The sequence below is a fragment of the Thermobia domestica genome, chromosome 4 (assembly GCF_964235325.1).
Source record: "Thermobia domestica chromosome 4, izTheDome1.hap1.1, whole genome shotgun sequence".
Lineage (NCBI taxonomy): Eukaryota > Metazoa > Arthropoda > Insecta > Zygentoma > Lepismatidae > Thermobia > Thermobia domestica.
Genome location: NC_137457.1, coordinates 294,387,317 through 294,408,002, shown reverse-complemented (window position 1 = coordinate 294,408,002; position 20,686 = coordinate 294,387,317). Strand labels below are relative to the sequence as shown.

The following is a 20,686-nucleotide window of genomic DNA, read 5'->3' as shown; positions in this document are numbered from 1 at the left end:
GGTTATGACCGTGGAACGTGAACCTAAAATAATATTTTATTCTGAATACTATATATTTTCTGTAGGTAAGAGTTTTTTTTCTTTTTTTAATGAAAAGGTATTTAAGATCTTAAGAGCTAGCATTGAGATATTTATGGTCAATGGGATGAACAGATTCCTTATTCTAACTCAACGTATTGCAGTAATAGAGATGTACATTTTCCTTTCCGTGTGTATTATGTATTAACGAGTTTTCTTTCTGGAATAGACTCTTGCAGGTTTACCATCTCGTTATCCAGTAATGGTTTATATCCACGGTGGAGATTTCTACAGAGGATCGTCTAATACGTTTCCTGCTCATATGATGGTGGCTTTTTATGAAGTGGTGGTTGTGACGATTAATTACAGATTAGGAGCTCTAGGTAAGCAATTGTTACCCTCTTTTTCTAATTCTTGTTGACTGTTTAGTACAAGAAATTTTTCGACTACTTTCTTGCTGCCTTTCACAGTAGTATTGAGAAACTAAAGAAATAAATTAGAAAACGGACACTGTAAAACTGAATTAGAAATACAGAAAATGGAGAGAAGGAAAATTATGTGCAAACAAAAAAAAAGCGACATTCTAGACGAACAAGCTTATAATGTTTTTTTTTCTGTATATAATTTTCTTTCATGCAATTTTGTGTATTTCTGTTCAGTTTCACAGTATCCATTTTATAACTTATTTATTTATCATCTCTGATGAACATGTTATTTGTCAACGTATATCAGAATTATCACTTGTAGATATGTATACAACTCTTATACATTACCTAAGATTAAAATATATTTGATATATAATCAGATTTAATAAATTTAACACACACATTAATTGCATTGGATCATATGTATTAGAGATCGTTTCTACACAAATTCATCCGAAAAATTCGTCACTCGAAAATTCTCAATATGTAGAAAATATCGCCTATATACGTATATATATTCTGCTTCTTGAAATACTATTTTTTCCTATCATTTTTAGGTACGTTGGTAAGTGGTTACATAATATGAATATCAGAAACTTTTTCGTGATTTCATTATCTCCATTAGCTGTGTACCATTTAATACATATTAATATAATATAACGTGGTGAGACATGAAACATGTAATAAGTTCTTCTGTTTAAAATGTTGTTTTATGTATTGTTTCTTAGAATTGTGAATAATTACACTCACTTTAGGTAAAGATGGTGCAATTCGTTATCTTTTAATAAATGAAAGACTAAGGAAATTGCTTCCTATTTGCGTAGTAATTACTTTTTTCCATTATCATGATTCGGTTACCTATCTGCATCCACCTGCAGACCCTGGAAAGAAACTGGTTGGTGCCCAAAAGGTTCACTCCATTTCTTGCAAAACTCCTATGGTTAGTGTGCAATGTGTGATTCTAAATTTAAACAGTGGTTTTACAAATCATAAAAATTGACTTGATTTGATTTTGGGTTTCGCCTCCCTTTCAGCAGCGAGGCTATATGAGACGTGGTCCTACAGTTTAACGTGAGATCCGAACCACATGATCTCCGAGATCCCGCCGTGTTTCCCATGAGAAAAGCGCGTACGCTATCCCTGATCCACGAGGGAGCTCAGAAACCATTAAAATGAAGAAATACTTGAAATAACTACCGTATTTACTCAAATCTAAGACGCATCCCCATTTCTAAATTTCAAAAGTTGTGGCAATTCTAAGACGCATTCTGGAGATTCAATAAAGCAACTCAGAATTTAACAGTACAAATTAAATCATACAGGTTTACTTGTTCAAACTAAACTTTTAAATGTCAAGACTTAAAAGTGAACAAAGGTACTATCTTACTTACAGTGTGAACAGAGGATATCCTGCTTAAGCACTTTCACTGTCTGAACACAAATTTTCACTATCACTTTGTGGGCGATTCCAAGACGCATCCGCTATTTTATACCTGAAATGTTGGCATAAAAATTGCGTCTTACATACGTTACATACAAATTAAATATAAGTGGAATCCTGCACAGTCGGTATTTTATCAATTGTAGCATTTTCGCTATTCAGGTTCAGGTCAACCGTCATGCAATTCAGCATAGAGAAAGCCAAACAGTTTGAACCATAAGCTACTTAAGGCACAACGATGTGGTATTTGGTGTAATAAATTTTTAAAAAGACAAAGAAAGAAAGATGCAGATTTTTTTACACCTTCATATGTTCAGTTACTCTATAGTGCAAAATTCTGTAGGGTTGAAATCAAATTCATACGTAAAACTGTTAATTGTAATAGTCTGAAGAAAGGTAACATACAAATAGTCTGAGTAAGAAATTGCATTTCAATAAAAATATAATCTTCTCTATAGAATTAAATATAGTAATTGAGAAAAACGATATCAAAGTAGTTTTTCGTATTAACTTCATAAAGACAAACGTACTTTCAAAACTCTTGACTGATTTATTAAGGTAATTTACTGTGAATGCTTTTGAGGACAGCTTATAGCCAATTCAACTGGTACAACAAACGTTAATAGAAAAACGGGCTTTGCATCTCCAGTAAATATTAAATTACATTAATTTTAATTCAGGTGAATATTAAATTTAATCGTCGAGAATAATACAAAATTTCTTTCTTTAGTTTCTGCATACCTGAGACACTACTACTAGTCGAAAAAAATTAGTCGAAAAATAAAATTACTTACCATTTGATGCCAATAAGCGAGTTGGTATGGACAGAATAGTAAATAATTTACCATAATTTCCTCCCTTATAGTCCTGGGATTTGCTGCAATTTGAGTTTCCCTTTCAATTTCTGTGTGCAAAATTTAATTTTGAAGTATTTAACATAAATTTCAGATTCCAAGCGTTAAACTCACTATTTAGTTCGAAATTCAATAAGTTGTGAGGTAAATTTGAACAATTTAGGAACTTATTTAAGTTTAAATTATGAATTTAGCTTCAAATTTAATTTATATTCGTCAATTTTGATAATATCGGCTTAAATTTATCAGTTCTAGAAATTTACACGCAAGTAGATTATTCCACTCCCAGTTTAACAATTCTAATTTTACAAGTGGATTTATCCATTGCAATTTTGATGCGATTTAAATTGTCACTGAAACGTATGTTTAGAATATTTAGTAAATTTAATTCAGTAATCATTATACACGTTAATTAAGACTTTAGAGAAGCAAGTTACTACGCTATCTATAATTTTCTTTAATTCCCCTAATTCAATTACTAAGATTTGAACATTAAATTTATTTTTTTTGCTTTAAATTACCTTTAATTGCGTTCAAATCACTTAAACACATCACAACACGTCACTTCACTTCTTGCTTAACACACAAAATTACCTCTATTTTTGACTGTTTTCTTTCACTATTCACTAGTTTTAATTCCAACTATAGTATCAATATTTAATTCGAATTATTGCACTTATTTAATACCCGTTTAATGTCTTAATTCAGGGTTTAAAATTTTTTTGTTTGTTTGTTCATAAAGAACAGTTACACATCTGACAAGGGTTCACTGTGAAATGGAAGTTTTCTCAAATTGATCAGTACAAAATAATTACTACTAAATCTAAGCTCAAATTATTGACGGTATAGAAGATCTGCAACTTTATTTTGAGTTGAGTTGATTTTGAGTTTAAGGTCCCGTTTAGCAGCGAGGCTATATGAGACGTCGACCTACTGATTAAGGTGAAATCCAACCACATGAGCTCCCGCCAGAAATTGAACCCAGGTCTCCCACAATAAAGGGACAACCTTATTTTCGTTTGTGTAATGTGATGTACTTTAGAACTAAACTACGAGAGCTGTTCGATTACTGATTCATATTTTAATAACGTGTTTTAGTTGTTAATTATTCAGTTTAAAGCTTTGTTATCAGTATATGTATATCGATTTCGCGAAAAAGAAAGTGCTTAAATCTAACAGTTGTTTTATCAGATTTAAAAACTCTGTCTCGTAAATTGATCTGTGGCGATCAGCTTCACTTAGTTTTTTGGAATAAAAATATAATGGCCTGAAAACTCCTTTTAAATCTTTCTGTGAAATTACTTCCGCGATCCTATTGGAAAATCCATCAACGTTTCCTCACAACCCACAACTACTACAACACGTTTACTCAGATTGGTATTTTCAACACAGCTTCTGAAACTATTCTTTTCATTTCTTCGTAAACCTTGGATTGTTCTTTCCCCTATTCAGAATTCCTTTTTATAGATTTTAACTCTAAGTTCTTGAAACCCAGGGAAAAATTTGGAATAAAAAAACATATATTTCACTGTATCTTTGTGTACAGCTTTGCTAGTCTTAGATGGCGGTAGTTTAACAATGGCTTCAACTTTTTTGGATTCATGTATACATTTTGACCATCAACTGTAAATGCTAAGTATTCTATTTAAAAGAAGAAATTTGGTGCCGCTTCAACCAGGGTTTGCCCAAGTGGGCCCAGCCCGAAAAAAACCACCGGGTTTTTTCGGTTTGGACCCACATGAAAAAACCCACCTTAAAACCCATCTGGGTTTTTGAGCTTTTTGTTAGTATATTGTTAGTACAACTAAGGTGATTACATTGAAAGTGATTTTTATCAGATTTTGGACTTTTCTGGGCAAATTAGATGCTTTCACATTAAGGTATACAACATAAGACTTTTGTAAACTTCTGAATGCATTGAATGAATTAGAAAAAATAATTTTTAAAAAAAACCTTAGCTTGAGGTAATTATAGAACAAATTAATGTATAGATTATGCTTATAGCCTGTTTGAAATAAGATATGCAATTTTATTTTTAGAAAATACTTTCCGTGAAAAGTGTGCTCGCTGACGGCGACGCCGAGGGACGTTATCCGTAATCGGGTTTAAGGCCATAGGTGCTGGTACTACCAATAAATATGTAGTGCATTAGTAAAACTATTAGTATTATTGTTTTTATTACCTTTGATGGTAACACAAGTATTTATTTTTCAGTAAAATTTGGTTTTCCAAGAACAACGGTTTAGTTCAGTTATTTGTTGCTACTCTTCAAATAAGCATTCTGCAGAATGAACACCAGCAATAGCGTAAAAATTCTTGTCAAATTTAAGAAGCTTAATCCTCGGAGTTCCGAAGATTACGTAACTGTTACTATTTCAAATGCTGAATTCAAACTTCCTTACTAGTGGAACTTTCGATGTACACCAAGAAAAACTGCATTTTCGAAAGAAAGAAAAAAAAAACGTCGCGAAAGAAGTGCTCGGGAAATTCCCGCAATTCAACGCACAAAAGCGTCGCAACTGAATAATTCAACAATAACACTGTTTATTTTACGCTCGAAGATGTTGAATTTCATTTAAGACATTTTGAAACATTTACTTTATAAAATATGAATAATGTCTGTGTTAATTGTTTTAAATTAATTTTCTGGAAAGAGCCGTCTTTCAACAAGTGCTCGGGAAATTCCCGTAATTGATCGCTCAAAGTATCGGAAGTGAACTCCGACTAGTGGCGGCGGTTAGACATTAAAACTGGGGGGCAAGATAATCTGAACATTTGATATCAATGTTAGTTTTCCTGGTTGCTTGTAACACTTTGACGAAAGGCTGTATAACTATTAGGATACTGTCTTTTTCAGTTATACCGTATATCTTTTTTGATATTTTACTAAGTAAATTGACAAGAGCAACGCAAGTAGATACTAGCCCTTTGTACTCTTCAACAACGAAGGTGTAAGAAGAGATTTGATTCCTTGCTCATGAATATCTGTCTGGAAATTGTGTGATCAGATTAGGGACCTATTTAATAACAACGGTGCGAGCGGTCCCGGGTTCGATTCCTGGTGGGGGCACTCGCTCGAAAAAGTGTAAAACGCTTTTTCAGGCCAGCCACCCTGAATGAGGTTTTCTTGGGTTTTCCTCATTCACACCAGGCAAATGCCGGGGTGGTACCTAACATACAGGTCCCAGGCCGCTTCCTTCCTTCTCCCATCCTATGTTCCTTCCCTTTCCCCGGATAGTGTGCTTGCCGAGGGACGTCATCCCTCAAAACGTGAAGGGCTAAATGGCCTTAGATGCCGAAAGCCCAGAAATCTAAATCCTAACCTATTTAATAACAAATTTGCAAAACAAATAAACAGAAAAGATAATATTAATCAAATAATCATAGTAATGAATAATGAGGCTTGTTTTGCAAAAGTTATATTGAAACTGGAAATTAATGAACAACTTATATTTTTAATTCCACGAATGCTATTATGTGTGTTATTACTCTTAGAATATACAAGCATATGCTACGACATTTAAAGAAATACTTTTGCAGCTTCCCAAAACATGTTCGCTGCCATTAAGTACAGTTTTCACTTTCTTGGAATATATCAAAACTCAGCAATACTTGTTACTCCACATTTCAGTTATACAAAATAATCCTAAAACCTAGAATTATGCTGAATTTACTAAATTTAATTGTATATACAAAACTGTATATGTACACCCCTAAACTCATATATGACACTGCAAAATTAATATTCCTTACTGAGCTCCTTCGTGGCTAAGCGGTTAGCGTACACGCCTTTGACGTGGGAGACCCGGGCTTGATTCCCGGGGAGCTCATGTGGTGCGGACTCCACGTTGATCATTAAGTCCACGTCTCATATAACTTCACTGCTGAACAGGATGTTAAAATGAAATCAAAATATTCCTTTCGTGGGTTTTCTCGGGGTTCTCCCGTTTCCTCCCACTTTCTTCATTCCACCATTTCACTCATCTCTCATCATCACCGTCTCCTTTAGCCTAACCGGCATAACCGTGGGACGTAAAACTTAAAGATTTCATTTCATTTTTCAAAATATTCCTTATTATTAGAAAGAAGAAAATACATTTTAGGAACTGTCGACTTCTGTGCAATTAAAGAATAACTTGCGAAGAATAACTTTTCTTGCGAAATGTTATCTCAATTAGTTCCAGAGCGCCTGACTAACACATCGAGCCCTTGGAAGAAGAAATGAAAGTACGCTGGAATTGTGGCGCTCCAATAGGTTAATTTTGGGGCTATTTTTAGTGGCAGTTCAAACGCAATTCCTGTAGCTTTCTTAATTCCACGGGAAGACAACCAATACATACTCATAGAACGACAAATATTTTATGGCACCATTTTTATTCTATGAACCAATAATACATACAAAACTTTATATTTCCAAATGAAACTATATAAATTAATGGGTAATTTAAAAAAAAGTGTGTGTGTGTGGGGGGGGGGCAATTGCCCCTCCTAATCGCCGCCCATGACTCCAACAATAAAACTCTATTTTACATTGGAAAATATTTGTCGTATAAGACATTTTGAAACATTTATTTTATAAAACACGAATTATATATCTTTGTTTTAAATTAATACATTTGGTGTTCATATTTGACAAACGTCACTAAGGCTCCTGGGATGATTCGATCTACATTTGTTCGTTCGCCTGCCTGTACCACACATACTACAGTTTATCACTTTCGGTCTTTTAAGTTTAAATTTTCAGGGTAGAAGCACGAGACACACTAAATTTCCTGTATAGATTTTGGCGGCACACCAACGTAAAAATTCAAAATGGCGGCCACTCTTTTCTAAAAATAGCGGATATCCACGCTATAGTGCAATTTTTCGTCTTTTTAAGTTGACATGTTCAGAGTATAAGCAAGAGACACTCTAAATTAGCTGTATATACTTTGGCAGCGATCCAACGTAAAATTTCAAAATGGCGGCCGTTTTTTCAAAACTGCAGTGACTAGAAAATTGTTGTGACAATTGTGACAAGTTATGACAATGATAATCTTGAAATATAAATCACATTTTAACACTTTTACCCCAAAAACATTGAAATATTTCGAAAAAACCCAATTAAACCCGAAAATACCCGAAAACCACATGGGCCCAGGTGGGTTGGGCTTTTTTAAAAAAAAAGACCGGGTTTTTTCAAACCCTGGCTTCAACGGCACAAGAGAAAGTCCTTTCCACATCGAATAGTAACTGGTGATGAAAATTTATTTTGAGGATCTCACCCATAAAATCATGGATTGATAGTCAATCATTAACGTTGAGTGGCAGGCCAAATCGCTTCAGTAAGAAACACTGCTCTGTGTATGATGGGATCAGAAAGGTGCAGTTTATTATGAGTTTGTAGAACCAGGTGAAGCCGTTGATTCACAACCGACAGCAAATAAATTGATTTGAATCACGCGTTGATCGTAGAACGACCATAATGACTCAGAAGACATAGTAAAGTAATTTTGCTTCATGATAACCAATTATCACACACTTCAAAACCATACATGTTAGAGGATCTTGACAAAGAAGTATTAACCGACCTGCTGTATTCACCAGATCTAGTGCCTTCAGATTACCACTTATTACAATGGATGGCTCATACACTTTCTAAGCAGCACTTCCAAACGTACGAAGAAGTGAAAAAATCAGTCTCTAAATGGTTTGCCTCCAAACAGGCGAAGTTCTATTGGGACAATATCCACAAATTACCTGAAAGATGGGGTAAATGTGTAGCTAGCGATGGCTGTTATTTTGAATAAAATACTTATGATATATCTCTGGAATTATATAATTTTCTTTGCTTATAAAATCCGGATGATGGAATGATTCAAGTTTTATTAAAATAATTAATGTCAGTAACTGAAGAAAATGTTAGTAATAGTGATATCTCATTTTGTAGTTAATATGGGGGAACACGTGAGATTATGTTAAATACTGTAGATTCAAAATAATGTTCTTAAAATCATGTTGGACTATGTGTGAATTCTGTCTGATTTATTGTTGTAGGTTTTCTGAGTACAGGAGACGATAACTCTCCAGGCAACTACGGCATCCTTGATCAAGCGATGGCTCTTAAATGGATTTATAACAACATTGAATACTTCAATGGGAACCGAGATCTCATCACTTTGTTTGGACCTGGCGCGGGAGGCGCTTCGGCAGGGCTTCTGATGGTTGCTCCACGTACAAGACATTTGGTAAAAAGAGTGATTGCGCAGGTACGTTTATAGACCAATTAGTGATTACGTACCCTAAATTGATTTGCTGCTATTTAACTCTGCTACAAATGAACCTAAGTTTGTTATGTCATTCTAGTATGTTTAATTTTATTGTGGTAAAGTATTAATAAGAATTATATGCATGAATATAAATGGAACATATATCACAGATAAAAGAAAATATAATACAATCAATGAAAAGTGAAAAAATTCTACAAATAATTTCAACTGCAAGAAACTTCCTTCTTTAGGGGGACAAAAGGAGAAAAGAAGTCTGTTCAGAGAGGTGAATTAGCGGAAATGATTAGTATTTTCTGTCTTCAAAATCTAAATAATAGTTGGCGAGGTTTCTTTTTTGGTCGTGGTAGCATTTTTTGAGTATTCTTTTTGTATTGTGTTTGTTTGCCATGTTGTACAAATTGACATCATATTATTATTTCTATATTAGTTAGTAAAGTTTCTTTTTGGTCGCCATAGCATTTTTTGAGTACTCTTTCTGCCTTGGGTTTGTTTTCCATGTTGTATAAATATTCATTCATATTATTATATCTGTATTTTATGATTCTTATTTACTTCTTTGTCCTTTTACCCACGAAGATAACACGCATTTTAATTTACTAAAATTATTGGGTTAATTATTCCTTACTTCTTTCGAGTTCCCAATGTGTTCCCAAAAACGAAAATAATAAATGGAAAGGGTTTCCAATTTTCTTGAGATTTCATAGTCACCTTCGACGAACACTTGACAACTTTTACAATAAACTCAGACGTACTATTGTACGTGTGATACCAAATAGGAAGCCACCCTATCAAATTAAGTGATGAAGGCATAGTTAAAATAATTTTTACTGTCAAATTTTCTCAATAGCAAACCACGTTGCTATGTTGCCATCACATCAGTTTTGGAGAGACCAAACGAAATGTGAGAAATTTGGGAATGTTCTCGGCAACTGACAGGAAATTATCTACATTCAAGAAAATTTGAATTTAAATTGATTAAATATAAGATTTTTTGTATAAAAATTAAGATTTTTGTTAAATCTAAGAATACAAAACTAAATTTAGTTGCGGGTAGATAGGTAAGAACGTGCTGTTTGTTAACTGCGAAATCTGAAATAAAAATTCATAAATTAATTTATCACATTTTAAAGGTCAAGTTGCCTTCCACTTTTATTATAATTAATTTTGTAGATAGGAATAACCTAGGAAATGTTAAATATTATTTTATTTTATTGTTGCACATACACCCATGTTTTACAAACAAATCCCGTACATGTTGAAAATATTATTCGTACCTTGCATCCTGAACATAACAATCACAACGTACGGTTTAGGACTATTCTGACGTGCCGCGGTGGCTCAGTGGTAGAGCGTTCACATGTGGTGCATGGGGTCCTTGGTTTGATCTTAGCTCGCGCCAAGTGAGCTTTGTGGTGGACAAATACCATGTGCGTGGGTTTTCTTGGGGTTCTCCCGTGTCGTCCCACTTTCTTCATTCCATTTCATACATTTCTCATCATCACCGTCTCCTTTCCTTGCTTCAACACAAAGCCATTGTAAAGAGTTAAGTCCGGACTCGGTGAAAATGTATTTGATTAAGGGTATAAATGTTAGATTATATGGAAAATTGTTATAAGCCAATAATATGTTTTACGTAGTAAATATTATCGGCAGAAGTAGTGATGTGAAATACATCACTAGCTTATAACTAGTTTTCATATGATAGCTTATAAGTACTTACCTACTTCCGTTAATTGTAATTAAAATTTTTTGTTCGTAAAGTTCGGTTTAAATCTAAATACAGACCCGCAACTTGGAGAAGGTTGAGAGGGTAGATATGTGAAAATGACCGATATTAATGTCGAATCCATAGTTTTCGGGGTCGCTGAGAGGAACAGTGACACTTTCGATGCCGTTTAAATCCAAATTCAGCCCATAATAGTATATTTATTTTTTTATTTGTATAGATTACTTATTATTTTCTGATTTTTGATTACATTTTCTTTGTTTCTATCGATTTGAAAGCGCTTCAGTAATAGTAAAAAGTGACTGACTAACGGAACATATTACTAATTTTTCTTATTTTAACCCAGCGAAGCGGGTAATTGACGCTAGTTATTGTATCAGACAGCGCTTCAGTAATAGTAAAAAGTAACTGAGTAACGGAACATATTACTAATTTTTCTTATTTTAACCCAGCGAAGCGGGTAATTGACGCTAGTTATTGTATCAGACAGCGCTTCAGTAATAGTAAAAAGTGACTGACTAACGGAACATATTACTAATTTTTCTTATTTTAACCCAGCGAAGCGGGTAATTGACGCTAGTTATTGTATCAGACAGCACTTCAGTAATAGTAAAAAGTAACTGACTAACGGAACATATTACTAATTTTTCTTATTTTAACCCAGCGAAGCGGGTAATTGACGCTAGTTATTGTATCAGACAGCACTTCAGTAATAGTAAAAAGTAACTGACTAACGGAACATATTACTAATTTTTCTTATTTTAACCCAGCGAAGCGGGTAATTGACGCTAGTTATTGTATCAGACAGCGCTTCAGTAATAGTAAAAAGTAACTGACTAACGGAACATATTACTAATTTTTCTTATTTTAACCCAGCGAAGCGGGTAATTGACGCTAGTTATTGTATTAGACAGCGCTTCAGTAATAGTAAAAAGTGATTGACTAACGGAACATATTACTAATTTTTCTTATTTTAATCCCAGCGAAGCGGGTAATTGACGCTAGTTATTGTATCAGACAGCGCTTCAGTAATAGTAAAAAGTGACTGACTAACGGAACATATTACTAATTTTTCTTATTTTAATCCAGGGAAGTGGGTAATTGACGCTAGTTATTGTATCAGACAGCGCTTCAGTAATAGTAAAAAGTGACTGACTAACGGAACATATTACTAATTTTTCTTATTTTAATCCAGGGAAGTGGGTAATTGACGCTAGTTATTGTATCAGACAGCGCTTCAGTAATAGTAAAAAGTGACTGACTAACGGAACATATTACTAATTTTTCTTATTTTAATCCAGGGAAGTGGGTAATTGACGCTAGTTATTGTATCAGACAGCGCTTCAGTAATAGTAAAAAGTGACTGACTAACGGAACATATTACTAATTTTTCTTATTTTAATCCAGGGAAGTGGGTAATTGACGCTAGTTATTGTATCAGACAGCGCTTCAGTAATAGTAAAAAGTGACTGACTAACGGAACATATTACTAATTTTTCTTATTTTAATCCAGGGAAGTGGGTAATTGACGCTAGTTATTGTATCAGACAGCACTTCAGTAATAGTAAAAAGTAACTGACTAACGGAACATATTACTAATTTTTCTTATTTTAACCCAGCGAAGCGGGTAATTGACGCTAGTTATTGTATCAGACAGCGCTTCAGTAATAGTAAAAAGTAACTGACTAACGGAACATATTACTAATTTTTCTTATTTTAACCCAGCGAAGCGGGTAATTGACGCTAGTTATTGTATCAGACAGCACTTCAGTAATAGTAAAAAGTAACTGACTAACGGAACATATTACTAATTTTTCTTATTTTAACCCAGCGAAGCGGGTAATTGACGCTAGTTATTGTATCAGACAGCACTTCAGTAATAGTAAAAAGTAACTGACTAACGGAACATATTACTAATTTTTCTTATTTTAACCCAGCGAAGCGGGTAATTGACGCTAGTTATTGTATCAGACAGCACTTCAGTAATAGTAAAAAGTAACTGACTAACGGAACATATTACTAATTTTTCTTATTTTAACCCAGCGAAGCGGGTAATTGACGCTAGTTATTGTATCAGACAGCGCTTCAGTAATAGTAAAAAGTAACTGACTAACGGAACATATTACTAATTTTTCTTATTTTAACCCAGCGAAGCGGGTAATTGACGCTAGTTATTGTATCAGACAGCACTTCAGTAATAGTAAAAAGTAACTGACTAACGGAACATATTACTAATTTTTCTTATTTTAACCCAGCGAAGCGGGTAATTGACGCTAGTTATTGTATTAGACAGCACTTCAGTAATAGTAAAAAGTGATTGACTAACGGAACATATTACTAATTTTTCTTATTTTAATCCCAGCGAAGCGGGTAATTGACGCTAGTTATTGTATCAGACAGCGCTTCAGTAATAGTAAAAAGTGACTGACTAACGGAACATATTACTAATTTTTCTTATTTTAATCCAGGGAAGTGGGTAATTGACGCTAGTTATTGTATCAGACAGCGCTTCAGTAATAGTAAAAAGTGACTGACTAACGGAACATATTACTAATTTTTCTTATTTTAATCCAGGGAAGTGGGTAATTGACGCTAGTTATTGTATCAGACAGCGCTTCAGTAATAGTAAAAAGTGACTGACTAACGGAACATATTACTAATTTTTCTTATTTTAATCCAGGGAAGTGGGTAATTGACGCTAGTTATTGTATCAGACAGCGCTTCAGTAATAGTAAAAAGTGACTGACTAACGGAACATATTACTAATTTTTCTTATTTTAATCCAGGGAAGTGGGTAATTGACGCTAGTTATTGTATCAGACAGCGCTTCAGTAATAGTAAAAAGTGACTGACTAACGGAACATATTACTAATTTTTCTTATTTTAATCCAGGGAAGTGGGTAATTGACGCTAGTTATTGTATCAGACAGCGCTTCAGTAATAGTAAAAAGTGACTGACTAACGGAACATATTACTAATTTTTCTTATTTTAATCCAGGGAAGTGGGTAATTGACGCTAGTTATTGTATCAGACAGCGCTTCAGTAATAGTAAAAAGTGACTGACTAACGGAACATATTACTAATTTTTCTTATTTTAATCCAGGGAAGTGGGTAATTGACGCTAGTTATTGTATCAGACAGCGCTTCAGTAATAGTAAAAAGTGACTGACTAACGGAACATATTACTAATTTTTCTTATTTTAATCCAGGGAAGTGGGTAATTGACGCTAGTTATTGTATCAGACAGCACTTCAGTAATAGTAAAAAGTAACTGACTAACGGAACATATTACTAATTTTTCTTATTTTAACCCAGCGAAGCGGGTAATTGACGCTAGTTATTGTATTAGACAGCGCTTCAGTAATAGTAAAAAGTGATTGACTAACGGAACATATTACTAATTTTTCTTATTTTAATCCCAGCGAAGCGGGTAATTGACGCTAGTTATTGTATCAGACAGCGCTTCAGTAATAGTAAAAAGTGACTGACTAACGGAACATATTACTAATTTTTCTTATTTTAATCCAGGGAAGTGGGTAATTGACGCTAGTTATTGTATCAGACAGCGCTTCAGTAATAGTAAAAAGTGACTGACTAACGGAACATATTACTAATTTTTCTTATTTTAATCCAGGGAAGTGGGTAATTGACGCTAGTTATTGTATCAGACAGCGCTTCAGTAATAGTAAAAAGTGACTGACTAACGGAACATATTACTAATTTTTCTTATTTTAATCCAGGGAAGTGGGTAATTGACGCTAGTTATTGTATCAGACAGCGCTTCAGTAATAGTAAAAAGTGACTGACTAACGGAACATATTACTAATTTTTCTTATTTTAATCCAGGGAAGTGGGTAATTGACGCTAGTTATTGTATCAGACAGCGCTTCAGTAATAGTAAAAAGTGACTGACTAACGGAACATATTACTAATTTTTCTTATTTTAATCCAGGGAAGTGGGTAATTGACGCTAGTTATTGTATCAGACAGCGCTTCAGTAATAGTAAAAAGTGACTGACTAACGGAACATATTACTAATTTTTCTTATTTTAATCCAGGGAAGTGGGTAATTGACGCTAGTTATTGTATCAGACAGCGCTTCAGTAATAGTAAAAAGTGACTGACTAACGGAACATATTACTAATTTTTCTTATTTTAATCCAGGGAAGTGGGTAATTGACGCTAGTTATTGTATCAGACAGCGCTTCAGTAATAGTAAAAAGTGACTGACTAACGGAACATATTACTAATTTTTCTTATTTTAATCCAGGGAAGTGGGTAATTGACGCTAGTTATTGTATCAGACAGCGCTTCAGTAATAGTAAAAAGTGACTGACTAACGGAACATATTACTAATTTTTCTTATTTTAATCCAGGGAAGTGGGTAATTGACGCTAGTTATTGTATCAGACAGCGCTTCAGTAATAGTAAAAAGTGACTGACTAACGGAACATATTACTAATTTTTCTTATTTTAATCCAGGGAAGTGGGTAATTGACGCTAGTTATTGTATCAGACAGCGCTTCAGTAATAGTAAAAAGTGACTGACTAACGGAACATATTACTAATTTTTCTTATTTTAATCCAGGGAAGTGGGTAATTGACGCTAGTTATTGTATCAGACAGCGCTTCAGTAATAGTAAAAAGTGACTGACTAACGGAACATATTACTAATTTTTCTTATTTTAATCCAGGGAAGTGGGTAATTGACGCTAGTTATTGTATCAGACAGCACTTCAGTAATAGTAAAAAGTAACTGACTAACGGAACATATTACTAATTTTTCTTATTTTAACCCAGCGAAGCGGGTAATTGACGCTAGTTATTGTATCAGACAGCACTTCAGTAATAGTAAAAAGTAACTGACTAACGGAACATATTACTAATTTTTCTTATTTTAACCCAGCGAAGCGGGTAATTGACGCTAGTTATTGTATCAGACAGCGCTTCAGTAATAGTAAAAAGTAACTGACTAACGGAACATATTACTAATTTTTCTTATTTTAACCCAGCGAAGCGGGTAATTGACGCTAGTTATTGTATCAGACAGCACTTCAGTAATAGTAAAAAGTAACTGACTAACGGAACATATTACTAATTTTTCTTATTTTAACCCAGCGAAGCGGGTAATTGACGCTAGTTATTGTATCAGACAGCACTTCAGTAATAGTAAAAAGTAACTGACTAACGGAACATATTACTAATTTTTCTTATTTTAACCCAGCGAAGCGGGTAATTGACGCTAGTTATTGTATTAGACAGCGCTTCAGTAATAGTAAAAAGTAACTGACTAACGGAACATATTACTAATTTTTCTTATTTTAACCCAGCGAAGCGGGTAATTGACGCTAGTTATTGTATCAGACAGCACTTCAGTAATAGTAAAAAGTAACTGACTAACGGAACATATTACTAATTTTTCTTATTTTAACCCAGCGAAGCGGGTAATTGACGCTAGTTATTGTATTAGACAGCGCTTCAGTAATAGTAAAAAGTGATTGACTAACGGAACATATTACTAATTTTTCTTATTTTAATCCCAGCGAAGCGGGTAATTGACGCTAGTTATTGTATCAGACAGCGCTTCAGTAATAGTAAAAAGTGACTGACTAACGGAACATATTACTAATTTTTCTTATTTTAATCCAGGGAAGTGGGTAATTGACGCTAGTTATTGTATCAGACAGCGCTTCAGTAATAGTAAAAAGTGACTGACTAACGGAACATATTACTAATTTTTCTTATTTTAATCCAGGGAAGTGGGTAATTGACGCTAGTTATTGTATCAGACAGCGCTTCAGTAATAGTAAAAAGTGACTGACTAACGGAACATATTACTAATTTTTCTTATTTTAATCCAGGGAAGTGGGTAATTGACGCTAGTTATTGTATCAGACAGCGCTTCAGTAATAGTAAAAAGTGACTGACTAACGGAACATATTACTAATTTTTCTTATTTTAATCCAGGGAAGTGGGTAATTGACGCTAGTTATTGTATCAGACAGCGCTTCAGTAATAGTAAAAAGTGACTGACTAACGGAACATATTACTAATTTTTCTTATTTTAATCCAGGGAAGTGGGTAATTGACGCTAGTTATTGTATCAGACAGCGCTTCAGTAATAGTAAAAAGTGACTGACTAACGGAACATATTACTAATTTTTCTTATTTTAATCCAGGGAAGTGGGTAATTGACGCTAGTTATTGTATCAGACAGCGCTTCAGTAATAGTAAAAAGTGACTGACTAACGGAACATATTACTAATTTTTCTTATTTTAATCCAGGGAAGTGGGTAATTGACGCTAGTTATTGTATCAGACAGCGCTTCAGTAATAGTAAAAAGTGACTGACTAACGGAACATATTACTAATTTTTCTTATTTTAATCCAGGGAAGTGGGTAATTGACGCTAGTTATTGTATCAGACAGCACTTCAGTAATAGTAAAAAGTAACTGACTAACGGAACATATTACTAATTTTTCTTATTTTAACCCAGCGAAGCGGGTAATTGACGCTAGTTATTGTATTAGACAGCGCTTCAGTAATAGTAAAAAGTGATTGACTAACGGAACATATTACTAATTTTTCTTATTTTAATCCCAGCGAAGCGGGTAATTGACGCTAGTTATTGTATCAGACAGCGCTTCAGTAATAGTAAAAAGTGACTGACTAACGGAACATATTACTAATTTTTCTTATTTTAATCCAGGGAAGTGGGTAATTGACGCTAGTTATTGTATCAGACAGCGCTTCAGTAATAGTAAAAAGTGACTGACTAACGGAACATATTACTAATTTTTCTTATTTTAATCCAGGGAAGTGGGTAATTGACGCTAGTTATTGTATCAGACAGCGCTTCAGTAATAGTAAAAAGTGACTGACTAACGGAACATATTACTAATTTTTCTTATTTTAATCCAGGGAAGTGGGTAATTGACGCTAGTTATTGTATCAGACAGCGCTTCAGTAATAGTAAAAAGTGACTGACTAACGGAACATATTACTAATTTTTCTTATTTTAATCCAGGGAAGTGGGTAATTGACGCTAGTTATTGTATCAGACAGCGCTTCAGTAATAGTAAAAAGTGACTGACTAACGGAACATATTACTAATTTTTCTTATTTTAATCCAGGGAAGTGGGTAATTGACGCTAGTTATTGTATCAGACAGCGCTTCAGTAATAGTAAAAAGTGACTGACTAACGGAACATATTACTAATTTTTCTTATTTTAATCCAGGGAAGTGGGTAATTGACGCTAGTTATTGTATCAGACAGCGCTTCAGTAATAGTAAAAAGTGACTGACTAACGGAACATATTACTAATTTTTCTTATTTTAATCCAGGGAAGTGGGTAATTGACGCTAGTTATTGTATCAGACAGCGCTTCAGTAATAGTAAAAAGTGACTGACTAACGGAACATATTACTAATTTTTCTTATTTTAATCCAGGGAAGTGGGTAATTGACGCTAGTTATTGTATCAGACAGCGCTTCAGTAATAGTAAAAAGTGACTGACTAACGGAACATATTACTAATTTTTCTTATTGTCCTTCTGAAATGACTCTTGACAATTATATTAACAACTAGGCCTATGTAAAGATTAGTACAACGTATTTTTATCAGGAGTCTTTTGTGAGTGAGTCGGCAATCGCATTTGTGACCTATTAGTTCCAGTTTCGTGTCGAAATGGACAATTTCTCTTGGATGTAAGCCGAGAAACGGTTTGGATTCTGCTTTAAGCTTATGGTCAGCCTTGCAGCATAACCTTGTTGTTGCATAATAACACCAAGGCGAAACAAACTAATTTCTGTCCATATCTAATATAAATACATAGAGTAAATTAATTAAACAAAAAGAACCTGGTTTTTTGGTTTTTTCAATAAAAACCATAGTTTTTGCCAACCCTGATGCGTAGTGACCGTGCAGTTTACTTCTGTTACAGAGTGGTTCTGCTTTGGCTGATTGGGCGTTAATAGTGGACAAATACAGGGCTCAAAACACCAGTCGAGTGTATGGAGAGAAGATGGGATGTAGTATTGATTCGCCATGGAAACTTGTTAGCTGCCTAAGACACAGATCCTTCCATGAATTAGCCAATGCTGAAATCCAGGTAAGAAATCCATGAATTTTTTATTGTTATTTATTTATTTACTAATTAAAAAAAAAGTCTTACTGCTGGTAACCAATGGTCGTTAAAATTAGTTTATTGTTAAATTGTAGTTAATGGCTCGTTAAGAGAACTGATCGATTCACCAGTGTGGGAGGCTCGCTCGTTCAGTGGTAGAGCGCTTAGTTCTGGTACGTGGGGTCCCTGGTTCGATCCCCGCTCAAGTAAGTTTGTGGTGGACAACATCGTGTCCATGGGTTTTTTCGGGGTACCCCCGTTACCTCTCCCTTTCTCATTCCACCAATTCTTCCATAATTCACTTGGCTTAATCATTGTCGTCTGCCTTAGCCTAAAAGGTATAATCGTGGGACGTTGAACTGAAAAGATTTCATTTTATTTCAATTTTTTTCGTTTCATCAGTGCCTATTAGCTCTATTTCAAAGATTTTGGTTTCATCAGTGCCTATTACCACTATTTCAAAGATTTTCGTTTCATCAGTGTCTATTAGCTCTATTTCAAAGATTTTGGTTTCATCAGTGCCTATTACCTCTATTTCAAAGATTTTCGTTTCATCAGTGCCTATTACCGCTATTTCAAAGATTTTCGTTTCATCAGTGCCTATTAGCTCTATTTCAAAGATTTTGGTTTCATCAGTGCCTATTACCACTATTTCAAAGATTTTCGTTTCATCAGTGCCTATTAGCTCTATTTCAAAGATTTTGGTTTCATCAGTGCCTATTACCACTATTTCAAAGATTTTCGTTTCATCAGTGCCTATTAGCTCTATTTCAAAGATTTTGGTTTCATCAGTGCCTATTACCTCTATTTCAAAGATTTTCGTTTCATCAGTGCCTATTACCGCTATTTCAAAGATTTTCGTTTCATCAGTGCCTATTAGCTCTATTTCAAAGATTTTGGTTTCATCAGTGCCTATTACCACTATTTCAAAGATTTTCGTTTCATCAGTGCCTATTAGCTCTATTTCAAAGATTTTGGTTTCATCAGTGCCTATTACCTCTATTTCAAAGATTTTCGTTTCATCAGTGCCTATTACCGCTATTTCAAAGATTTTCGTTTCATCAGTGCCTATTAGCTCTATTTCAAAGATTTTGGTTTCATCAGTGCCTATTACCACTATTTCAAAGATTTTCGTTTCATCAGTGCCTATTAGCTCTATTTCAAAGATTTTGGTTTCATCAGTGCCTATTACCTCTATTTCAAAGATTTTCGTTTCATCAGTGCCTATTACCGCTATTTCAAAGATTTTCGTTTCATCAGTGCCTATTAGCTCTATTTCAAAGATTTTCGTTTCATCAGTGCCTATTACCTCTATTTCAAAGATTTTCGTTTCATCAGTGCCTATTACCTCTATTTCAAAGATTTTCGTTTCATCAGTGCCTATTACCGCTATTTCAAAGATTTTCGTTTCATCAGTGCCTATTACCACTATTTCAAAGATTTTCGTTTCATCAGTGCCTATTAGCTCTATTTCAAAGATTTTCGTTTCATCAGTGCCTATTACCACTATTTCAAAGATTTTCATTTCATCAGTGCCTATTACCGCTATTTCAAAGATTTTGGTTTCATCAGTGCCTATTACCTCTATTTCAAAGATTTTCGTTTCATCAGTGCCTATTACCGCTATTTCAAAGATTTTGGTTTCATCAGTGCCTATTACCTCTATTTCAAAGATTTTGGTTTCATCAGTGCCTATTACCTCTATTTCAAAGATTTTCGTTTCATCAGTGCCTATTACCGCTATTTCAAAGATTTTCGTTTCATCAGTGCCTATTAGCTCTATTTCAAAGATTTTCGTTTCATCAATGCCTATTACCGCTATTT

At 34.1% G+C, this 20,686-nt stretch overlaps 1 protein-coding gene and 1 long non-coding RNA gene across 2 annotated transcripts in view; one reads left to right on the top strand and one right to left on the bottom strand.

Moving 5' to 3' along the window:
- The window catches only part of LOC145684195 (uncharacterized), a 189,093-nt gene that overhangs the window by 10,997 nt on the left and 157,410 nt on the right, over window positions 1-20,686 (bottom strand). The window lies entirely within an intron of this gene.
- Window positions 1-20,686, top strand: part of Gli (carboxyl ester lipase-like protein Gli) — a 69,075-nt gene that overhangs the window by 9,714 nt on the left and 38,675 nt on the right. Inside the window, exons 3-5 of the mRNA XM_081756225.1 lie at window positions 248-401; window positions 8,775-8,986; window positions 18,680-18,847. Of these exons, the coding sequence (XP_081612351.1) occupies window positions 248-401; window positions 8,775-8,986; window positions 18,680-18,847 (534 nt within the window). The remainder of the gene's footprint in view (window positions 1-247; window positions 402-8,774; window positions 8,987-18,679; window positions 18,848-20,686) is intronic.